The sequence below is a fragment of the Heloderma suspectum genome, chromosome 3, assembly GCF_057233095.1.
Source record: "Heloderma suspectum isolate Gila_16-S chromosome 3, 16-S_ref, whole genome shotgun sequence".
Taxonomy (NCBI): Eukaryota; Metazoa; Chordata; class Lepidosauria; order Squamata; family Helodermatidae; genus Heloderma; species Heloderma suspectum.
Window position 1 is genome coordinate 41,119,769 of NC_139460.1, and position 24,866 is coordinate 41,144,634.

General features: G+C 39.8%; 1 protein-coding gene across 2 annotated transcripts in view; it reads left to right on the forward strand.

The window, feature by feature from the left end:
- The window catches only part of NBEA (neurobeachin), a 595,906-nt gene that overhangs the window by 435,884 nt on the left and 135,156 nt on the right, over window positions 1–24,866 (forward strand). For both annotated transcript variants that reach the window (XM_084843013.1, XM_084843014.1), the window contains 4 exons: window positions 5,028–5,145; window positions 8,562–8,664; window positions 15,188–15,303; window positions 22,860–22,972. In XM_084843013.1, the coding sequence (XP_084699139.1) occupies window positions 5,028–5,145; window positions 8,562–8,664; window positions 15,188–15,303; window positions 22,860–22,972 (450 nt within the window). The remainder of the gene's footprint in view (window positions 1–5,027; window positions 5,146–8,561; window positions 8,665–15,187; window positions 15,304–22,859; window positions 22,973–24,866) is intronic.

Below are 24,866 nucleotides of genomic sequence, written 5' to 3' on the forward strand. Positions count from 1 at the left end.
GGCTAGATGATAATACTATCAGGCATATTCACAGCTACTTCCAAAACCTTACTAAGTGGGGTTTTCTACAGAAAGCTTTTAACCTACCACTTTACCGGGGCTTCTGCTTCCAGATTCTTTGGGGGATTAAGCTCAGCTCCTTTATACATGCTTTTTTCCCAGGGATTTTCTTTCTCTGCCTTTCTATATGTTCCATTACACAACCACTAAGTGGCACTGTGGTACAGTGTAATTGCACAAATATGCTAGGGTTTCATGCTGCCATTCACAGATTTACCAGACATTCCTTGTTAGACACACACACACACACACACACACGCTAAAATGGTTGCAAAGAACGGGAGAAGCCCTGGAGGATGACAATGTCATGTAAAGTACCCACAAACTACTGTGCATGAGGAATCATGAGCTCACAATAAATGCCTCATGTAGAAAGGCTCAATGAGTGCTCATCAGTAGTTACCCATCAAACTGGAGAGAGTGGAGCCAAAGGGCTCTGTCCTGGGCCCAGTAGTCTTCCACACTTTTATCAATGTCTTAAGTGACGAGGTGAAGGAACTCCTTATCAAATTTGCATATGATACAGAACTGGGAGGGATACCTAAGACAGGAATAACATTAAAAATGAGCTTGAAAGAATGGAAAACTCATAAAATTTAATTCAAAGAGCCAAATGCAAAGTTCTGCATGTAGTGAGGGAATGCACAGATATGGGATGTGGGATGCCTGGCATGTGAAAAGCATCTTGGGATTGTAGTCAATCACAAACTGAACAGGAGGCAGCAGTTTGATGCATCTACAAAAACGGCTAATGCAATTTTAGGCTGCATTAATAGCACCATCGTTTCCAAATCATGTGAAGTAATCATTTTACTTAATTCTGCACTACTCTCAGGCCTCATCTGGAACACTGTGGGTTGTATCCAATGTTATTCGTACTTAGAGTAGATCCATTGAAATGAATGAGACTTAAGTTAGACTAACATTGGATACAACCCTATGTTCTGTCCTGGCCACTGCATTTTAACAAGGCTGTAGACAAACTGGAACAAAGATGGTCAGAGGAAAGTCAGAGGAAGATAACAAAGATGGTCAGGGGTATGGAAAACAAGTTGTATGGAAGGAACTGGGAATGTTTAGACTGGAGAAGAGAAGACTGAGCAGGGACATGATAGCACCTTTCCAATACCTGAAGGGTTCTCACATAGAAGAGGTCAAAGACTTCTTCTCTACTGCCCCAGAGGACAGGACCAGATCTAATAGCTCTAAGTTACAGGAATGTAGATTTGGGTTGAACATTAGAAGAAACCTCTTAATGGTAAGAGCTGTTCAACAATGGAATCAATTACCTAGGGGACTGGTGGGCTGTTCCTAGCTGGAAGTCTTCAAGCAGAGACTCTCGGCAGCCATCTACAGTGGGGATGCTCTAGCTCTGGATTTCCTGCTTCAAGTAGGGGATTGGATTAGATGGTGTACAATCCCCCCTCCAACTCTGTTCTATGAAAAAAAAAAGCTGTTCACTGGAAAAATGGCTCACTTTCATGCCATAACACTGCTGTACAAAACAGAAAGCAAGTGAGATTCACTGTTAATTTGGCCTGGGGAAAATCCCATCCTGACTCCAACAGTGGCAATCAGATCTCAAGTGGTTATTTAATTATATTTCGCTGTCTTAAATAAAGACCTGGTTTGCATGACACAACAACCCTCCATAGCTCCATTTACCAGCAGGGGCCATTACAGTGTGCCAGGTGCTCATTGGCAGCATCTTTGCGCGGTGCTCCACGGGTGCCCAGCTTGCCATAGCTTGCATCATGAGAACGTAGGCAGCATGGATTGTTTGAGGGTTAGACACCCCTCAAATAACCATAAAACAAGCCATGGGTTATTTGAGGGTTTTCTCACTCTCAAACAACAACGGCTACCTGGGATTGCACAACATGACAAGATAGGTGCCTGTGGAAATGGCGCAATGCGAGAGCCCCCAGCATGATGCAACAGCCCCCATGGGTAAATTAAGCCACAGTGAGCTGTTGTGTTGTGTGTGAACGTATGTATTTCCCTTTATGACCAAAAATGCTATTTCACATAAACTTCATATATAGAAAGAATATACATCCCGTTTTGATTCTGGATCTACAGACTCGCACTTCTTTGTTGTTAATATTTATGGCTTTTTCCTTCATAGCTTTTCAGATATGTTGTATTTTGTATTCGCTTAAATCTGTATCTAGAACAAATTACTTATATGGCCCACTTTGCATGATAGGTAAGTTTCCCTTCTAACATAACTTATTTTGAAGAAAACGTCTAAGAGTATTTTGCTGCTAAGACACCCAAAATATTATACACTTACTTTATTTATTTATTTATTTATTTATTTCTATACTGCCCAATAAGTCCAAGCTCTTAGACCCATATTCTTTGCATTTAAAATCTATCAATTTGTGTCTAATTTCCTCTAAGCATATTGTATACTTCGCATTAACAAAAATACCGTATACAGAAACTGGTATAACTGCAAGGGTTATTATTTTTGATTAACTTAAGTTTTACATAAAGGTATATGGTATTAAGTTGTCATATATCAAAGGAAACACTAAAAGGCTATCAAAGCATACAGTGAGGTGACTTGATCAGTGTGCAATTACACACAGAGGAGAAGACATCTGATGCTGGAAATCTCCTTAATCTGGCAAACAAAGGCCTTGCAAGATCTAGTAGCTAGATGTTCAATCAGGAAAGTTCATTCTGGAATAAGCTGCATTGATCAAACAACAGTGAAGTGTCTGTGCCTGTGTGTGTCTATATATATATATATATATATATATATATATATATTCTTCCAATCATTGGAATATATCTAGTAAATTCATCATTACCTGGAGGCTTTAGTACAAGACATGTTCTACGTGATGTGCAGATAGTTAAACTGTATAAGGAATGACCAATCTCAAATAGAAGAGATCCTTGTAGACCCTTTGGTCTTTCTACCTATGCATGTAAGCTTTGCACCAGAGTTCGGTGGTTGTTAGCCAGTTAGGGTTGTTGATACACTAAGTTGAGTGTAGGGATGTATGACTAGCTTCCATGCTTTTCCCCTACTCCTTTTCTCTGTTCTGAACACCCACAATATCAACCTTTAAGATAGTAGGTCAAGCTAACTGCAGCAGTAGGCTCTGTTCCAGTGCTACGCTTTATACATGTATATGAAAATAAAGGCTGCCAAATAAAAATGTTGGTTCTTAATTGTGGGTTAGGCCTTCTGGGTCAAGGACAGAACATAGAGTTTGTCTGGAGATAGAGCCCAGAAGTTTTGGGATGGATTCATCAGGGGCAGAACTCAGCACAAAATTTGTATATTCACAGTGTAAAAACAACCAGCTGAAGGACAGATTGCTCCTTGTTTTTCTGGCAACTGGCTTGAAAGCATTCATGACAATTGAAGTAGTTTTTTTTATTTCCATCTGAGTAATGAAAAAAGAAGGGAGGGGGAGCTGTTCCATCTGCAAACATTTTGAAACTCCAACATTCCTCTAAAAAAATGCATCATCACCAGCATCAAGTACCATTGAACTAGAAGAATTAAGTCATTCACTGATGACTGCAACTGTTTCCTGTTAGACTTGGAGCGAATTCACAAAAATAGAAGATCACAATAATTCCCCGTGTTTTTCTGTTCAGCCACCTTCTAGGGTTTAACAGAAATGCCCTCCATAAAAAATCCTAGAATCTCATTCATAGTAGTTTCCTTTCTGAAATATACTTCAGATTGTAAATAAGAACATGACTATGTTTTTAAAAAACTTTTTTAAAAAATCAAGTATTCATTTAATGTGAACAACTGTGCATCCCTATTAAAGCCTTAGGGAATTGTATAGACCAAATACGTGAGGGGGGGCATGTAAGCCCCCCTCTGTTGCTGTTTCTATCGCCCTCTGCCTGTGGAGGCTGACTTTCTGAAGGGGAGAGCCTCCTGTATCTGTGGGGTCAATCCTTGCTGTTTTGAATGTGAATTTCCAGCATTCAAAACTGTGTGGGGAGCTTCCATGGATACAGGTATTCCCACGCTCAGAAAGTTGCCCTCCAGGTATAGAGGGCAACAGAAATGGCAATGGGAGGTAATAGAGGACTCAATTAAGTCCCATAGAGTTCGATGACACTCTAGGAAGTGTGCTCAGGATTGTAGCCTCAGATATTAACTCATATCATTAGTTACTTCCTAAAAAGTAGGAAGCTAAAAAAAACGGACTCAAAAGTTGAGGTTTAATAATATTTCAAGGCCTTTTGATAGTAACAAAATATTTTGCTTTAAAGTATCTATATATTCTATTTTTATCTCATTGTAGCCTTTAAAACCAGCAAGTTGCTACAATAACAATTTCCTGCTATTCCAATTGCCAAAATCAAATATAGTCTGCATGTTACATTTTTGTATATTTCCTCTTGCTTGGCCTTTCACACCTAGGGCCAAACTACATTAAGATTATATCTTGGTTCTATAATGTCTGACTCCAACAAGGCACTCATTGTCCTGACGCTATTCCTTACTCAATAATCTGATTTTTTTCATACTACTATGTCAGTTCTTGCCATTTCCATGTGCTACAAAGTAATGTGTGTTCCAGTCTAGAGGTATTATAACTTTTGAACTAGTGCTATTATAACAGTGGGAGTGGCTTTCAGGCTGCAAAATCTGTTCTGCAACATTTCCACCCACCTTTCCCCCCCTCCCACACATCTTTTCTTCTTCCTCCTTCCATTCCTTGCTTTTTCCTTGCAAAGATATTGATGCAATTTGTAGGAAGGAAATCCGTGACTTGTGTGTATGTGTCTATTTTTCAATGCATACCTACACAGCTGCAGAGCTGTGATCAGCCACACATTGCTCATCAAACAGGTTGGGAAAGATAATACACCACAGCATGCAAATTCTTCAGAATATGGGAAAATACATCCTAAGTTAAATTGGCTTTTGTTAATAGCACAAAAATCAGCTTTCAATAAGTGTTCTTTTTCTTTTGTAGGTTCTTGCTTATACAGAAGGCCTTCATGGAAAATGGATGTTCAGTGAAATTCGTGCTGTTTTCTCAAGACGTTATCTTCTTCAGAATACAGCCTTGGAGGTGTTTATGGCAAACAGAAGTATGTTTACCATGTAATTTTTTTTTAGTAAATGTTGGCCCAGAATTTGATATGCTGCATTACTTAAATTGCAGCATAATGTTTTAAAATTATTAGGTTTAGAAATATACTGTATCTTAGAGAGGTGCAGTCTTATGCTCACTTATTTGAAAGTAAACCCCACTGACCTTATTTCAGTGGGACTTACTTCTGAGTAAATGTGAGTAGGTTTGTATTGTAAGGCTATCCTAATTCCACCTTGGAATGGTTTGAGGTACCTATTGGAACTCTCAGTTCATAAGAAAACTGTTGCTGCTATCATCAAGTAGACTAAATGTTTCCACCAAGTAAACTGATTCCCTTCCTGTCCCCTGCCCCAGATGAATGTAGCCATGTCATATTCCAGTGAATATAGAACATCTATCAGTCATACATCAAAGAAGGAGCTTCAATTTAATCCTAAGTGGTGTTGCCCAGGATCTAGTACAAGATGTAAATGTTGCTGAACCAATTGGAAATACTGACCACAGTGCTATATCAGATTTAATATATATTTAAGTGGAAAATTGCCCAGGAAGTCCAATACAGTCACATTTGACTTCAAAAGAGGAAACTTCTCTAAAATGAGGAAACTGATAAAAGAAAGTTGAAAGGAGGAGTCAAGAGGGTTAAATCCCTTCAAAATGCTTGGAGGTTATTCAAAACTACAATAATAGAAGCTCAGCTAAAATGTATACCACAGGTTAGGAAAGGTAGCACCAAATCCAAGAGGTCACCGGCATGGTTAATGAGCAGTGTCAAGGAAGCTATTAGAGAAAAGAAGGCTTCCTTCAGAAAATGGAAGTCTTGCCCAAATGAGGAAAACAAAAGGGATCACAAGCTTGCACAAAGGAGATGCAAGCAGACAATAAGAGATGCAAAAAAACATTTTGAAGAGCATATCGCTAACAACATCAAGGCCAACAATGAAGAAATATATATATATATATATATATATATATATATATATATATATATCAGAAACAGAGTAGTACTGAAGGAGATTGCAGAGAAGTTGGGTGAATTCTTCTCATCAGTCTTCACTGCAGAAGATACCTGTGCCTGAACTGATGTTTTCCGGAAGCGAGTCTGAGGAACTGAGGCAAATAGTGATGACAAAAGATGATGTTCTCAACCTTATTGACAAATTGAAAGTAAATAAATCACCAGGCCCAGATGGTATCCATCCTAGAGTTCTTAAAGAACTCAAATATGAACCAAAATATGCATCATATTCATAAGATCAGCCTCAGTACCAGAGGACTGGAAGATGGCCAATGTCACACCAATTTTTAATTGGTCTAGGGGGGATCCAGTAAATTACAAGCTGGTTAGCTTAACGTCTGCTCTAGGTAAGTTTCTTGAAAGCATTATTAAAGATAAAAATAGTAAGCATATAGAAGGACAAGCCCTGCTGAAAAAGAATCAACATGGCTTCTGTAAAGGTAAGTCCTGTCTCACAAACCTTTTAGAGTTCTTTGAGAGTGTCAGTAAACATGTAGACAGGGGTGATCTGGTAGACATTGTTTACTTGGACTTTCAAAAGGCTTTTGATAAATTTCCTCACCAAAGACTCCTGAGCAAACTTAGCAGTCATGGAATAAGAGGAAAGGCCCTCCTATAGATCAGTAAGTGGTTAAAGAACAGAAAACACAGAGTAGGAATAAATGGCAAATTCTCCCAGCGGAGGGGTCCCACAGGGATCTGTATTAGGACCAATGCTTTTCAGTTTATTTAGAAATTATCTGGAGTTAGGAGTGAACACTGAAGTGGCCAAGTGGATGGGGAATGGGCATCCAAATGGCAAATGCAGTTCAATGTAAGCAAGTGTAAAGTGATGTATGTTGAGGCAAAAAATCCCAACCAAGTATAACTTGATGGGATCTGAGCTAGCAGTGAGTGACCAAGAAAGAGATCTTGGGGTTGAAAATGTCAGCCTCGATGAAAATGTCAACCCAGTGTGCAGCTGCTGTTAAAAATGCAAACTCCATGTTAGTCATAATTATGAAGGGAGAATAAAGCTGCCAATATCATACTGCCTCTATACATATCTATGGTGCGACTGCACTTAGAATATTGTGTACACTTCTGGTCACCACATCTAAAAAAAGATATTGCAGAGCTGGAAAAAGTACAGAGGAGGGCAACTAAAATGATCAAGGGGCTGGAGCAACTCCCCTATGAGGAGAGGTTACAGCAGCTGGGGTTGTTAACTTGTAAAAGGCAAGTAAGGGGAAACATGATAAAGGTGTACAAAATTACACATGGTGTAGAGAATGTGGATAGGGAGAATTTTTTTCCCTCATCATAATAGAACCTGAGGTTATCCCATGAAGCTGATTGGTGGGAGATTCAGGACAGGTAAAAAGAAGTCATTCCTCACACAGCGCATAGTTAAACAATGGAATTCGCTACCACAAGACATAGTGATGGCCACCACTTTGGATGACTTTAAAAGGGGGTTAGACAAATTCATGGAGGATAAGGCCATCAATGGCTACTAGTCCTGATGGCTATGTGCTGCCTCCAGTATCAGAGGCAGTATGCCTATGTGCACCAGTTGCTGGGGAACATGGGTGGGAGGGTGCTGATGCACTATTCTCCTGCTTGTGGGTTCCCGGTTAACAGCTGGCTGGCCACTGTGTGAACAGAATGCTGGTCTAGATGGACCCTTGGTCTGATCCAGCATGGCTCTTCTTAAGTTCTTAAGGAGAAAATTCTCTACTGCATTATAGAATCAGTGGTGTGTACACCGGGAAGTAATACTTCAACAAATAATGGTTATGCCTAAATAAGCAATTCTCTAAAACAAGTAAATGTTCCCTTTAAATAGATCCAGCAAATATATATTTGACATATAAATAGCATTACTAGTCAATATGCAGAGCATCCCTCTTTTTAATACCAGTTCTTGTGAATTTTAAAGCATGTTTTAAGAATTCCATTCAATATGCTGCAGGGTTGAATAGCTAAATTTGTACCTTTCTTCCAGAACATTGTTTCTCCTGCAAGATATCCAGTATTTACATGTTCTGTGTATGGGGTTAAAGTGCATACGTGAACTCCACATCAGCAAGGCTTTCCCATTTGTTTCAGTGTGACATTTCCCAATATTAAAGTCAACAGAGAAACCCTTGCTTCTATCAGATCCCTCAGCATTTTGGATTAGGACTTTGAGGGTGGTTGGGTTTGTTTTTTGTTTCAAGACAATGATATTCCTCTCTGTATATCAAATTTCAGAAGCACCTTTTAAAAAGTCTTTGTTCTACGGAAGGGTAATCTTGTCATCAGATTACCTCTTAAAATACATTTTTAGTATTGATTTTTGAGGGGATATTTGAGGTTTTGCACACACAAAAAACATGTTCTGTAACTTCTCAATTCTATTTGTTCTACAGCCTCTGTAATGTTCAATTTTCCTGACCAAGCAACCGTAAAAAAAGTTGTGTACAGCTTACCCCGTGTTGGAGTGGGAACCAGCTATGGCTTGCCGCAAGCAAGGTATTGCAATATACTTTATTTTCTGTTTTGTGTGATGATAGCTTCAGACAAGATTGTCATGTGATGATAAGGCATGAAAGCCTAATTATGCTGAACATTTATCGTGTGTCAGTTATCACATATGCAGAATCACGGGATTAATTTTAAGTAAAGCAACTTAAATGGAGTTTCTGGATGTCATGTGAATTCACCCTCAAATGGCTTCCTATTCAAAAATATTTCATTTGATTGTGATTGGTAAATAGGATTATTGCCAGGTGTTTTGGAACTGTCAGCAGTTTGGAATTAGCTGAGTGGATTTTTAACAGTGCAATGCTTACATATCAATCAATCAAGATCAATCAATCAATTTTATTACAGTCATAGACGAGCAAGCAATGCTTACATATGTACTCAGAAGTAAATTCTGTTGAGTTCAGTGGAACTTATTCCCAGGTAAGGGAATGTACAGGAGGGGTGTACAGTCTTGTAAGGTGTACAGGAGGGGTGTACAATCTCTTCAGCTCCAAGGTCCATATCCAGTGTTGGTGGAGGCCCTGGGGGCCCTCAATTGTGTGTGCATACACACACACATTTACACATACACATATGGGGAGTGGGGAGGGAGGCTTTAACCTCATTCACCCCATTCCTGTACAGTGATCCTGTACAAGATGACTGAGGTGATGTTGAGGAAGCTTCAGGGTCACTGAGGGAGACAGAGGCTAGACCCCCCTCCCCTCCCAGCATTCCCAACAGGCATTACTGATTCCGCACCACCATTAGTGGCATGAAAGCAGTGATGCTAGCTGCTTCGGGGTCACTGGTGGAAGGAGGATTCTTTAGAATCCTAAAGAATTCTAAAGAATTCACACTCCTTCCGTCCCAGTGACCTAGATGAGCATGAGTGCCGCACAACAGGTGTCTGGGGGCTACGGACTGTGCGCATGTAGTCTACAGGATTACAGCCTGAATTGCTTATAACACACACTCTCTTTTTAAACGTTTAATTAGAAAAAACCCAAACCAGGAATTCCCACTGTGTATGGTAGCATGTTCCACTGACAGGAGAAAAAAAAATGTTTCACTTGTGAGGTAATACCTTGCACATTCTGGATCTTCTACTGTTTTGTTTAGGAAAACAAATTCATAAACACAGATAATAAAGATGTTCACTGTGGAAGAGACCTTTGTTAGTTGGGAGGTTTTGTTAACTCCCTAGCTTCATAGGACACACTTTATCAACCAATGCTCTCTCCTGTCCTTTTGAAATGCATGCTAGTTATAATGGCATGTAAGTGCTTAGGGAATTGCTTCCTTGGTCTGCTAAGATGTTGTCATTCTCTAATAAACAAAGGTAACATTTCCATATGCACATTTGTGGTAGCATATCCAAAAGGTATGACTTCATCAAAGCTGGGCAGATTTAGCAAAACACCATAGTAGTGTATCCTTCCTACATTATCTGAAACATACGGACATGGAACCAATTTACTATGCATAATTTATTTGACTCTGCCAAAGTAATTCACACTCTGTGAATCTCTTCAGCTATCTCACCAGTAGGAAGCTTTCTGAAGAAATTTGTTTTACAATATATTCCATCAAATCAGAAGTTAATATACAAAAAATAAACTTGCTTAAAGGATGCAAGTTATGCCTAAAAATAAGTGGGCTGCCCTAATACTTTTATGTTGTGAGTGTAGCAATATTTATTATTTTCTACTGGAGCAATATTTATTATTTTCTGTTCTATGGCTATCAAGCCTACATAGCTTTGTAATTAAGAGTGCAATCCTATTCATGTTTACACAGAAAAAAGCTCTACAATTACCAACATGCCCCAGCTAGCATGACTGGCTGGAGGAATGCTAGGAGTTGTAGGACTTTTTTTATTTCTAAACATGCATAAATTTGCACCCTGAATTACATATATAATTTTGATGGTATTCTTTTGTACATTATAATTCCTTAATTAATTAATTACATTTATATCCCGTCTTTCTTCCTATTACAAGGAACCCAAGGTGACTTATATGGTCCTCCTCTACATTTTAGCCTCACAACAACCTGTGAGGTAGGTTGGGCTGAGAGTCAGTGACTGGCCCAAAGTAACCCAGTGAGCTTCCATGGCTGAGTGGGGACTAGAACCTAGATCTCCTGGCTCCCAGTCCAACACTCTAGCCACTATACCACACTGTCTCCTTTATTTAATTTTGATTTTTAGCTTGCTGGATAATGATAGTTTGCACCCAAAAGCTGATGAAATAAAAATATCATCCTAACATTTTATTTGTCTAGTTATTTTCCCTCCCACCTTACCCTGAAGGGCCAGGATGGGTAACAGTGGGACTGTTTGGACATCACAGTGGCTTTCAGTGCCAATTCATGAAATAATTAATTAACCCACAAATTGTTAACTAATTAATAAACCCACAAATTGTGGGGATGCACTCTATGCATGAACACCCTATGCCATTTCCTGTTCCCATTCACAATCCTCAAATGCCAAATTCAGGGATTGTTTCTGTGACATCCAAACCCGGGCAGTTGCGGTTGTTTGTGGATTAAACAACTCCAAGTTAACCCATGGCTTGTTCTTGGGTTAATTAACCCACAAATTGGCGCTAAAAGCCACTATGATGTCCAAACAGTCCCAGTGTCTAAAATAATTTAAATAAAATATGTGATGGTGGTGACAGTGTTGATGATAACAACACTTAACACTTGGATAGTGCTTTCAGATGTTCAGAGTACTTCACATGCATTATCTCGTTGCAATCCTTACAACAGCCCTATAAGGAAGCCAGTATTATTGTTTCTATATTGCAGATGGGAGGAGGGCTGAGGCTGAGAGTAAGTGGCTTGCCTAAGACCACCTAGTACGTTTATGGCAGAGGTGAGATCAGAACTGGGGACTTTCTGATTCATAGCTCAGTCTCAGCCTCAAGGCTATACCAGCTCATGAATAATGCTTCTCTCTGTCCTTTTGATGTACAAATTTTGAATGTGGATTGTATCATGAGGACTCTTACTGAAAAATCTTGAAGGTATATGGAGGAGGTATTCTTTATCACATAGTCTATGTTATTTCAGAAGAAAATCTTGTTATGCCCAGAAAGGTATAACAAGATTTATACCCTTCCCTTCCTATAGGAAGGCAGTGAAGACCAGTAAGCACAAGCATCCAATTAATCTCCATCAGGAGATGGACCATTGTCTCCTGCCTGAGTCACTCTCAGACCAGTCTTGTGAACAGCCAAGTAACCAATGTGTGCTGTTCAGTAGTCTGATATTTGTAATAAAGTATTTATGTAGTTGTAAGTTTTTCTTCCATGCAAAGACAAATGTTTGTTTTTTCACTTGTCTAATGAGAAATCTGCATGCAAAGTATGCAAATCAAACATACAGATTAAACATCTTATATTCTTGAAACTGCCCATAGTTGTTGTAGACATACTGCCCCATCCTCTCAATCCCAAGTAAAGATGAATATTCCTTTGGAAACAAGTGGGACCTACAACAAAATGAGCCAGCCAGCCATGGCCTTTTCCAGGATATCCCTTCTCTCTCCCCACTTTTCTGTACTCACCCCATAGTCAACCAGCATTCCACTGAGCATACTGAATCCGCATTGGGCTGTTTTGGGGGGTCCTTCCACTTAGGGAGGGTTCTAACGTTTTTTGTATTTCTGAAAACCTTTGGATTCTCCCAAGCTTACTGATACTTCCTTCTTGAGTGTGGATGGTGCTATTTTGGCTACATCAGGATCTATAGTCAGAGGATGAATTTGCTATGAGTATATAGGATACACTTTCAGTTGGCCACCATGAAGCTTTTTGGATGGGCACGAGTCTTAAACATGCACAGTAGTTTTAGTTTTTCATTGCAGTCTTTCACATGGCATAATGTAGCATTTTCACCACTGTCCTTTGAACCTCCAGGGCAGTCAACTTTTTATTTGAAGGCTGTATTACAAATCTGAAACAAAACCTATTGAGATTTGCCAGTGCCGTGCAAAATGGAACAATTTACTTTATTTGTATTGGGTGGGAGGAATATTCTTCTACTGAAATCAGAGATACTACTTTTGTTTTCTGCAAAACGTTGTTGACTGAAATCGAGCTTGTACTTGGCTTGAGGAAGTAGTGCAGTATTTCCTTCAGTAAAGTTAATCTCATGGCCTCTGTAACGTATTTATGGTAACCATAAGATTATTTCCAGCTGACTGGGAATCAGAGGTTCTTCAACTGTGGTAGATTTAGTTCTTTATTTCACTTATGGAGAAACAGAATTAATTTTTTTATGACTGTGAATTAAGTCAAAGGAATTATTTTTCTGAAATTGTGAGTTATGCTGTACTTCCAAGAATTCCACATTTTTTGGTTTTGCTATTGTGGAATATTTTGGAATGGCCTCCACTTACGCGTTCATATAAACCAAGCAGTGATTTTGCATATAAACTGAGAAGAGGAGATTAAAATTTTTAAAGTTGGGAGTTGCAATAATTCAAGCATGTATAGAAAAGATTCCCTAATTTATCATGCCTGTGATTTGCGTTACATCTTCCCAATAAATAAATAAATGAATGCATCTATCTTGAGAATAAACTATAATAAGAAAGATCAATACAGGAGTGGGCTGTTTGGGTTGAGGAGATCAGAACACAATTTTCTTGTTGAATATCTGTCTTTACATGTTTTTGTAACATAGCGTACTTTAGGGTATTCACTTATTCAGGGTATAATCTGGCAAAGAGTAGTTATTCTCTTGCACATTTAAGTACTCATGGATACAGACTGGTCACAAGATCAGTGTAATGTTGAAGGAGAAAATTTGTGGAAGATCACAAATCAGCTTCTGTGAGCAAAGATTTGTGGGTTTTTTATTTATTTATTTCATTAAAGTAATTTTTACCCCACTTTTTCCCTCCCAAAAAGGAATCACTCAAAGTTGTTTCCCTTCCCAAAAAGGAGTTGCTGAAAGCAGCTTATAAAATATAAAAATATTTAAAAATATAAATATTAAAGCACAATAACAAGTTAAAAGCAGCAGAACCCTCCCCCTGCCAAACTTTAGTAATTAGTAAATAAAATTTAATAGTAAATAGTAATAGTAAAGTCAAATGTTTCCTTAAAGAGAAATGTCTTCACTTCCCAGCATGTGCCAGATGATGAAGTAGATGACCTAAGGGTGTCCCAGATTTTAGAGCCTCCCCCCACCCCTCACCATGACTGCAATCCGAGCTGGGCCAGCAGTAAGAGTGATACCTTCTGCTCCCAGCTGCTGCCACCCACACTATTGTCTCCTTACTTCATTTCTGCTGGCTGGCTGGCTGGCTGGCTGGCTAGAAAGAGTCTGTGGTGTGGTGTCAGGTTTATAGAGAGGTTGGTAAGGCCTCTCTTCAAAAGTTGGCACAACTCTAAAAAAAAAACCTTATCAGTTTTTCTAGAGTTCTAGCATGGTAGGCTGTTCTTCCCAGGCTGTCCAGAGGGCAGACACTCCTACATTCACTGCCATATGCCTAATCCAGCCACCACTTTACACATAATGCACTGACCTAAAGAACCCTTACCAGCTGCTCTAGCATGCTGTCTTCATAGTCCCTTCTCTAGCCAGCTAGGCAGTGGATAAAGAGTGAGGAGCGGACCAAAGACAAGGGAACAAGTAAATGTGGAGCGGGATGGAAGGACAAAAGAAGAGGTGGAAGAAGGGTGTTGAGAGCAGGCAAGTCAACTCCAGGGAAGGGAACAGATAGTTGAGGTAAATGGAAGGTTGTTGGAAGAAAGATTTCAGACAGAGAAAGAGAGAGAAGGAAAGAGACTACAGACACACAGATTGAGGTCTGAGCCCTGGAGCAAATTTAGCCCAGATAGCACTTTCTCTGGCTAATTACAAAATGCTATAATTACAAAATGCTATGTATTTTGGACGTGCCCCATTGCATATTCACAATTGCTATTGCAGGAAAGAATTCCCAGACCATTGTATTGATTTTTAATTCTGATCTTCATGATTTATTGTAAAAAAAAAATGATGGGAAGCTGCACCAGGAATGGGGGTGGAGTAAAATCTAAATATTCTGCCTCAGGCAGTGAACTGTCTTGGGCTGACTTTAGTTCACATGAGTAGACCACTTTCATGAGAGGTTAAATTCACATGAGAGCCAAAATCAGGCCAATCATGAGAGTGAAACCCCTTAACTTGGGCAATAAATATGGAGGGTTAGACTAAATTACCATAGAACTAGCTTTAATTTGGCTGGATTGCAGCCCAGGTCACAATTCTGCACAGTTACGCACAGTTATGTAAATTATATTGAATTAAAAAGAGTTATTGTATTTATATGTTGATATAATACATTCAATTTTATAATTATACTTCTAATAACCATTTTCTAATAATGACAGGGTTTTTCTAAGAAGCATGCTAGTATTTTTCAACGGTAACATGAACAAAGAATAGACAATTTAAGTTTGAAAATGTTATTAAGTCTCAATATAGAAGCAAATCTTAGAATATATTCTTTACCTTAAATTCCTAGGAGAATTTCTCTGGCCACTCCCCGTCAACTTTATAAATCTTCCAACATGACTCAGCGGTGGCAGCGAAGGGAGATTTCAAACTTTGAATACTTGATGTTTCTGAATACTATAGCAGGTAAGTCTTCTGTCTCTTTAATCCTTCATAATATGTTTATATTTGTCAAAATCTTGAGTACCATGACTTGATAGAATACACTTATCCCTCTGGAATTTAGCTGCAGCTCTATGATAGATTCTGAAAAACTCACATTAAATTTTATCAAAAAATGCACAACCTATCACCCAGGCTTCAGGATTATTTATTGTGGTGGTGGTGGTTCTTTGCTTTCCTTCTGCCATTTCCTCTGCTGACAGCTTTGTCTGAAGCTTTATTAGAGTCAACAAACCATTGCCAGTGTGTGTCTGGAAATAATAATGGGAAAATGTAATTTTGCTACTTCGTCATTCTTAGCTACAGCAACTAGACAGCAAAATAATAGTAGTATTCTGCCTAGTACAGTTGTCACTTGGGTGGTGTTATGATTAAATTGCAGCACCTTTCCCTTTTTTTAGTACTTTGAACTGGAATGCATGAGATCCCATTATTACAATTAGGCATGCAATTCAAAACATTCTCTCTGTATTAATAAGAGAGGTCAATTTGATTGGTGCTTTTCACTAATTAATGCATGATACTGTAACTTCCTCACACTGAGTGGCTTGACATATAGAAGGCTTCCACATTTTATTCAAGGACTTTTGCGCTGTTAGTATATCATCACAGCATATGAAAATAACACAAACATTACCATAGGTAAATTTTCAGGTGGAATAAAACTCCATTCAATGTCTTCTGAGCTTTAAGTGGTTGCTGAAAGAAAAAAAGCCAGAGCAAATATATTGGTATTTGTTTTGCATCATATTCAATAAACGCACGGTTAGTAAGTCATGTGTAGGCTTGGGCCAGGCAAACATTGGAAACAAGATACATTTCCGCTTGAAAATGAGTCAGTATGACTCATCAGTATCAGTATGACATCCCTCAGTATGAGGGATTTCTTATAGTACTATATCATTAAATTTATTTTTGGGTATTAGTATCACCTACCGTAATAGTGAATACAATGATGTTAACTTCCTTTAGACAGCGTTCTATTAAAATGAGTCAGTATGATTAATTTGTTGATTGATAGTGAAGGATTTACTACAGTACTATATACAACCATATATCCCATTCCATATGTTTCTAGGTGTTAGATGATGATTACTATGATTACTATTATTATCATCATCATCGTCATTATCATTTATATGATACTTTAGAGTGTTCATATACTGAGTCTGTGTCAACAGTAATGGGCTAGATGGACCAATGAGCTGACCCAATATACTATCTTCCTATGAGTAATCCTAACAAGCCCATTTGATAGCCCAGTATTATTGAAGAGTGCCATTTTATCAAGCTGTTTTCTTTACCCCCACTTCTCCCCATTCCACTCTTTTTAAGATGAAAGAACTCTCCAAACAGCAATGGTTTCATTTCTGTGATTTCCCTAGCCTAAATAAATGAGCCAAAAAGTCCATGGTTCATAGATTGCTTTAGCCTTGAACTCACTGGGTGGCTTTAGCTAAGCTACTGTGTCTCAGCCTCAGCCCTCTATCTACACTAGTGGAGGGCTGAGACTGAGACATAAGTCAGAGCTACAGTGCTTTGCTTTGGCAGATCTTTTGAAAAGGAGGCAGACTGCATAAAGCCGTCCTTTCTCAGAAATGAATAGTGGACAATGATGGACCAAAATTGCCCTCTTCCTTCCTCCTTCCCAGGAGATCTTTTTCTGAAGAAGGTCAGCAGCCATCCTCCTCATCAAATAAAGTGCTGGTGGGGAAGGAGTAATATTCTCTCCCTAGTATTAGTGGGGCACTTGACTCCTGGGAATGCACCTCCTCCTGACAGAAGACATCCAGGTGGAGAAGCCAGCACTTTCCACAGGCAAGGCCTGTCTCAATGACAGAAGGCAAAGCTCTTCCGGATCTCCATTAAAATTAATCTTTAATGAGGACCTCCATTTCCTGTGACCAAAGCTATAACTGAAACACTGGCCAATGACTCCTCCCAGAATTCAGTGTGAATGGCTCCACCTGTTCCCAGGGGAAACAAATTAGTACAAACAATGCTGTTTTCAAAGCTATTACCCATTGATTGATTGATTGATTAATTGATTGATACATTTTAAAACCACCTCTCATCTTTGCAGATACCAAGGCAGTGTACAAAAATTACTAGAATAATAGATAATACAGTAGAAACACAGTAGAACCACATCATCGTGCTACAGACAAAAAGGCAGCAAATGCAATAAAACAGACAAAAACAACCCATTAAAATACCCTGGTAAACAAAAAGGTTTTGAGCTGACACCAAAACAATTGCAGTTTTAGCACTAGTTGTACCTCCATGGGGGAAGGTATGCCACTATCAGGGCACCACAACAGAGTGGGTTCTCTTCTCTGTTGTCACATAATATACTCAAGTTACTTGGGGAGCAGCCACCCCTGACTGTCTTAATATATAGGCAGGCTGCAGATATTTTGACCCAAACTGTTTAGGATTTTAAGGGGAACTACCAGCACCTTGAATTGGGCTTGGAAGCAAATAGGCAGTCAATGCAGCTTTTTCAGAATTGGTGTAATATGACTCCATCTGTCCATACCAGTTACTATTCTGGCCTCCACAGTCTGCACTCGCTTAAGCTTCTAGGTCAGTCCCTCATATGACACACCACAGTAAGCTGAGAGTTTACCAGAGCATGAACTTCTGTGGCAAGACTATTCCCATCCCGGAACAACCGTAGCTGATAATCCAACCCAAGCCATTAAAAGACACTCCTAATCATTTAGGCTACCTAAGGCTCAAGTGTCAATGCTGGATCAAGGAGTACCCTCAGGCTACACATCTGCTTGTTCAGGGAGATTGCAACCCCATTTAGAACAGGCTGTACACTCAGTTCCAGGACATGGGAACCACCTACAAAAAAGGCCTGTTGGAATTCATGTTGGAATTCAGTTTGAATTTATTGGCCCTCATTCAGCCTATTACTGACTCCAGACCTTGGTTCAGCACCTACACAGCCTCACCTGTGCAGCTTCACCATGTCAGATGATATAGAGGAATAGAACTGGGTGTTATCAGCATACTGATGGTGCCTCACTCCAAAAGCCCTGATGATCTCATCCAGGGGCTTTATATAGATGTTATAGAACATGGGAGATAAGACGGACAATTTTGAGACCCTACAGCTCAAATGTCATGGAGTTGAGCAAACCCTTCCTATGCCACTTTCTGAAACTGAACCTGCACATAGGAGAGAATCCCTATATCACTGTGCCTCTGACACCCAACCTGCAGAAGTGATCCAGTAAGATGCCATGGTCATTTGTATACAAAACTGCTGAGACCAAGGAGTATCAACAGGGTTACACTTTCCCTGTCTCTCTCCCAACAAAGGTCATCCATCAGTGCGACCCATGATGTTGGTCTCCAAGACAGTTCCCAAGAACTATTAATAACTGGATGTCAGTTGTTAAAGTCTCCTGAGTGCAAAGAGGGTTTCTTAAGGGCTAGATGCACAACCACCTCTCTCAAGGTGTCACCTCCTCTCTCAAGAAGAGTTGGCCACCTCTTGGACCCAGCCAGTCAATTCCACCCCACCACTGGCTAGTTGTTAATAGCCAAGATGTGCAAGGATCAAGAATACACATGGTTGGCTGCACCCCTCCAAGCACTTTGTCCACGTCCTGAAGTTAAATTAACTGAAATTGATGCTCCTAAATCAACATAAAACCTAATCCTTTGTACAATTTGTTTGTCTATGTAATTTCTTTTTCATTTTGGCTGAGCTAATATACCATCATGGTCTTCCATTTCACTCATGGAGACAGGGCTGCCCAGAGGGGGAAGGAACTGGGGCACTTTAACTGAAGCTCCCACAAAGCAAGAGCAGAATCCAGTAGGTCGCTTCCACCCCAGCCGATTCTCTTCCCTGCCAGTTGTGTTGCACAAGCAGCCCCCACCACAAGTAGACATGCTTGTTTCTGGAATGAGGAAGCTTGGCAGAGCTTGCATAAAGGAGTTCCGCCGACCCGCCTCCTTCCAGAAATGAGCATGTCCACTCATTTCAGGGCTTCCCCTAGGAAGCGCTAAGTCCTCCTTGGGTAAGTGGTCGATCCCAGTTGCACAACACAGTTGGTGGGATTCACCACTCATGCGACAGAATCAGTGGGGCAGAAAAGAAGCACCCCATTGGATACTGAACCAACACCTGCCCTCCTGCCTCTGCCTCAGGAGCTTCCTGAGGTTACTGTTGGCCCTGGCCCCAACCCTGCCACATTGCTTACAAGAGGATGGGTCCTTCTAGGGCCTAGTGGTAAGGCCCCCAACACCACATTTGTTTGAAACTCCATAAACCCTCACGGCAGTCCTACATGCATGGTAATAACGGTTAGGGAGAGAATCTAAATCTGCACTTAGTAAACTCAACAAAATTATTGATGTGTAAATGGGATTCATTGTATTAGTCGCTTCTAGTCTATTAACGAAGTAAGATGGGAATGCAGTATCACATAAGACTGACTAATATATCTCCTTGCACAAAACCCCTTGCTTGGTAGCGTTATTAGTCTTCTTTAATGATCTCTGTTCTCCCTTGTCTTTTCCAAGTCTAGCAATGATAGAATTTGGTGGAGCCATACCACCCTCAAAACATCTGCAGTATTATTTATGAAATGTTTCGTATTGTCATGGATTTGAAGACCTTGCTCAGCTGTTAATCTTATCCACTTAAAAAGAAATCTGTACATGTCTACTCAAAAGTAAGCCCTATTGAGTTCAGTGAGGTGTAGTTTCCAGTAAATGAGCATAGGATTGCAACTTCATTCAGTCAATAAACTGCAAAAGTCTATTCACCAATAAAAATATAATTAGTAACCAGTGAGGGCTTCTCTAATGCAAAAGTCTCATCACTTCCCTAACTGTATCTGCAGTTTATAATCAAAATTGTCCTTCTGAGTCTGAGAACTCTCATCTTGACAAGCATACCCAGTTGCTTTCTCACCACTTCGTTCTGCTCCTAAGGTCTTCACCTCTTCCCTGCCCCTCTTGTCACTGGACATATTTCATCATGTTTACAGCTCTGTGTGTTTTTTTCCAAAGGTAAACATGGCACTCTGCTACTTATCAGTCAGGCTAAGTTTTATACTCTGCCTGCCCTGGTTTTTGTCTTCCTTTTGTAGATGTAAGACTTCCTGACTGGCCTGTTGTCTTTCTACGCTCAATTCTCTGGGATTCCTTGGTTTATAGGGAGGAGAAGGAGAGATCATTATTTTAATTGATGCAGTGTCACCTTTCTCACTAGGTAGTGAAAGACAATAAATACAAACAGAAATTCTCATGTTCAGAGTAGCGAGCAGTATATGATCACTTTAAAGTTTAATAATTATGCACTTTAATAAAAGACAAGAATCAGAAAAAGGTGGAAAAGCCAAGTGGTTGAAGTTAGAATCCACAATTATGTCTCTATGCAATTCTTAAATCTATTTTTAGTTAGCAGGCTAATTATGTTCCATACCAATATATATTTAAAATAAAATGTATTTAAAATGTAATTCACCTGATCTGTCATAACTGAAAATATGAAGTAGGGAGAATACTATATGGACTTTGACTGGAAAGCGTGTCCTGTAAAAGATGGAAAGTATTTCTTTATTAAAGCATCTAAAGTGTCAAAGCTCTAATTAGTAAAAAAAAAATAATATTTGCACATCTAGTTAGCTGGAAATCATACACTATAAAAGATGAGGACTATTCCTTCTTTATTTAGGATGGAAAGTAGTTTTAAATGTTAGTGGAAAATTGACATATTCAGGTAATGAATTCAGCCCCACTTCTCCTCCCACCCCCCTCCTGTTTAGCATTTTCCACATTTTTACTCTGTGATGTACAAGCCCTCACTGGTTAATTATGTATATATTTAGCTACTGCATGTGTTGGGCTTATTATTGTCATCTAATTAGATGTAACTCGAACTGCTTGCTTCTAGAAAAACCATTAAAAATTCTTTCCTAATGACCTAGAGATGACAAAATGTCTGTAAAGTGTGAAGAAGCAGACAAGCACAGGAACATCGCTTTTAAAGAGTGTTAATCCAGATGCTGCAATCATCTAATTAAACAATATTTTGCTGTCATTAACATTTTCACCAAGGAATTGCAGTTATAATTTCTTTGTCAGCTGTCTCTACATCACTTTACCTTCAAAACTAAAGTGCCATATAAAAACATTAAATTGGATGGTTTAATTAAAAAGTTATTTTTAATGAAGAAACATATTCAGTATTTCTGAGATTTCATTTTCTGTGCCTCCGTTTTTATTGTTCAAGTAGATTAGTGTCATAGGCTTGCAATATTTAATATTCAGCCTTTAACATTAATCTCTATAAGCCTAGTTGGAAGAAAATCTGCTCCTTCAGTAAAGGTAAAACGTACACTAGTAACAGCATACATTTATGCAGTTCATTATTTAGCTAAGAGATAACGTTGTAGAAATTCTTGTGTACAAGCAACCAGGGACTGTGTGGCAAAAGCAGTTTTCTTTTTAGGCCTCACCCAGGCAGTGCCTTTCTGGACTCCTGTCTGGCTCTGTATTGCAGCCTGCAACTGGAAATGCAAGAAGTCTCCTGGGAAAAAGCAGGTTTCTTTTATATGCACACACATACACACACACACGCACACACATATGCACACACATACACACAAACGCGCACACACACAGGAATGTGAGAAGTAAGCAATGCAGATTGCATTGTGTATATTCTGATCTTGCACCTCTTCCTTTCAACTGCTTCTTCCATTGGCAGAGACTATTGGAAGCTGAAACAACCTGCACATCTGACCTGCAGGGTATCAAGAGTGCTAAAATATTTGCCACATTACCTAAATGTGTGAGGTATTGCTAAAGGTAGGAAAAGACTGGGTAAGGCAGGGCTGTATAATTTGAGACTATCAAGATGGACACAGTCACATCTGGTGGCCCACCAAGTGGGAAATTCCTCTGTTTCTGACGCTTGGATTGCAGAAGTGTGCAGAAGATGCCGGTTCTGGCAGGCTGGATGGCCGACTTTCTTGAGCTTGACTTCATGAATGAGTTCACGAGTTTTAAGTCATGCAATAAGTCTTATGTCTTGGGATTTCCATTCAAGTCCTCTGCAGGTGACTGAATGGGGTTGAGTGAATGTGTGTTGGAAGGCAAGTAGAATCACAGTGGCAGGACCCACCCTGATTTCCACGTGTTCATTGGCTGTTCTGCAGAACTAGGCACCCCAGCGTTCCTGATTGAGCAGAGAGAAATGGCTATGCATAGAAGAGTTGACAAATACGTTGAAGTGGTGAGTTGGGACTGCCACTATGATCCCCTTCCCCTGAACACATGTTTACTCTACACAAAAGGGCCACAAACAGAATGCATGCAGTTGGCAACCTATCGTTTTGGATAGCTATTTCGCACCAACAGGTGAAACTCAAAATATGATATCATACTGTTGTAAAAAAAATTATTCCGTTACTGCTGTTTTTATCAGTTGTAAAATTGTCATGTTTAATAACCGGTCCATATATTCTACAATATTCTGTCTTTATCAGGACGTACATATAATGATCTAAACCAATATCCTGTATTTCCATGGGTGTTAACGAATTATGAATCAGAGGAGTTGGATCTAACCTTGCCAGGAAACTTCAGAGATCTTTCAAAGGTATGTTTCAACTACTTGATGGTTATCATTGTTAATATTATAAGAAAGGAAAAAGCTTATCCTTCTTAGGGGAAAAAGTAACATTACTTATTTCTAAGTAAATATAAGGTATGGTAGGATCTGTATTATTTAGGGCCATATGGAAAGCACAGATTTTTGGCATGATTCAAGATGGTGCTACAGAGCCCAAGGCATCTGTTTTCTAGGTGCTTAAGAAGCCCTACTCAAGATTTCCAAGGATAAGGAGAGGTTCAGAGGGGACATCTGGACTTTGGAAAATGGCAGCTTTTTATTCAGTACTTTAGGAACCTGAACCAATGCAATTTGCTTTGCATGGGCTCAGATCGACATAGTTATGTCAAGTGCACTTAATTCAATGTCCACTTCTTCTCATAATTCTAAATCATACATGATACACATATTGAATAAAAACCTGTACTCTCCAATCTCAAACAGGTTTACTTGGACAGAAGTCACATAAGCTGCAGTGAAACTTACAAACAAGTAGATGTACTTGAGATTTAAAATTATTTTGGGCGCGATCCTATATGGATAGTCACCAGCCTCCAAAATCGGAGGCTGCCGACTATCCTATGCAGGGCAGCTGGAGCGCGGAGAGATCCTCTCCTCCATGCACTAGCTGCCCTGCATTTTTGCCTAGACAGATGTTTTTGCCCATCCAGGCCCAGCTTCAAGGAGGGGGAGGAAAGGGGCCTGGAGACCGAATAGCTAGCTGTACAGCAGCTTCCATGGTCTCCTCCCCGCCTTCAAGACTGCCCCCTTTTCCTCATCTCTGCATTCCGTTTCCAAACGTGGAGATGTAGCCAGCTCAGAGAGAACTATGCCAGCTACGAGGGGGTGAGGGAGGGTGCAGGGAGTGCGGTTTCTGGGAACCAAGGGTTCACAAAGTAAAATTGTAATAAAATACAATACAACCCATCAATAAAACCATGATTAAAACAATAGAATACTTCATTAAATTAACCAAGGGTAGTTGGCATTGCTAGCTGTCAGGAAAACACCCAGACAAATATGTCTTTAATTGATGGCGGAGACGCTCCACATTAGGAGCCCATCTGATCTTGATAGGGAGATCATTCCACATGGTGGTCGCCACACTTAAAAAGGCCCTCTTCCACACCACAACTAAGTGAACATCAGTAGGCCTTGTTACGGTAAGCAAAGCCACCTCCTCTGAATGTAAAGACCACGGCAGCCTATATGGCAGAAGGTGGTCTTTCAAATGTACCTGAGTATTTGTATTCACATAAACAGAGTGCACATACGGGGCATGATGATACCACATCTGCTGAGGTTTTTCATTCTCTTACATGCAGAGAAGTACTCCGTGTGTGCTTAGGGATTCAACACAATGTGCAAGGATTCCGAGAGCCAATGATTAAGACCATACTGAGAGATGAGTAATGTGATCATATGGCTCCCAGAAATCCTATCTTTCCTTATTACAAATTCATCCCGCAGTCTTCTGATTTTCAAAATATCTTTAATGACTCCAAGTAACTTGGCTAAAAGATGTAGTAGCTAAGAGGCCAGTTTTCTCTATGCCCGTGTTTTCTTTCTGTGTTTCATTTTGAACATCTATGAAGCCGCCTTATCCTGAGTCAGATCTCTAACTAGCCTAGTGTTGCCTACTCACAGAAATCTTTCACAGTGCTGTTCCCCCTGGATCCTTTTAATGGGGGGGGGGGGGCTGGGGTTTGAATGTCTGCATGCAAATCATGTGCTCTGACACTGAGGCACAGCACTCAGTCACCAGCTGGCTCCATCGTGCAAGCCAAAAAAGAAAGACACACAAACACAAGGCCCTCATCTGACCTGCCATGGCCTGCACGGAGCTCTGATCTACCTCTTTTACATTATTAGCACCACAGTC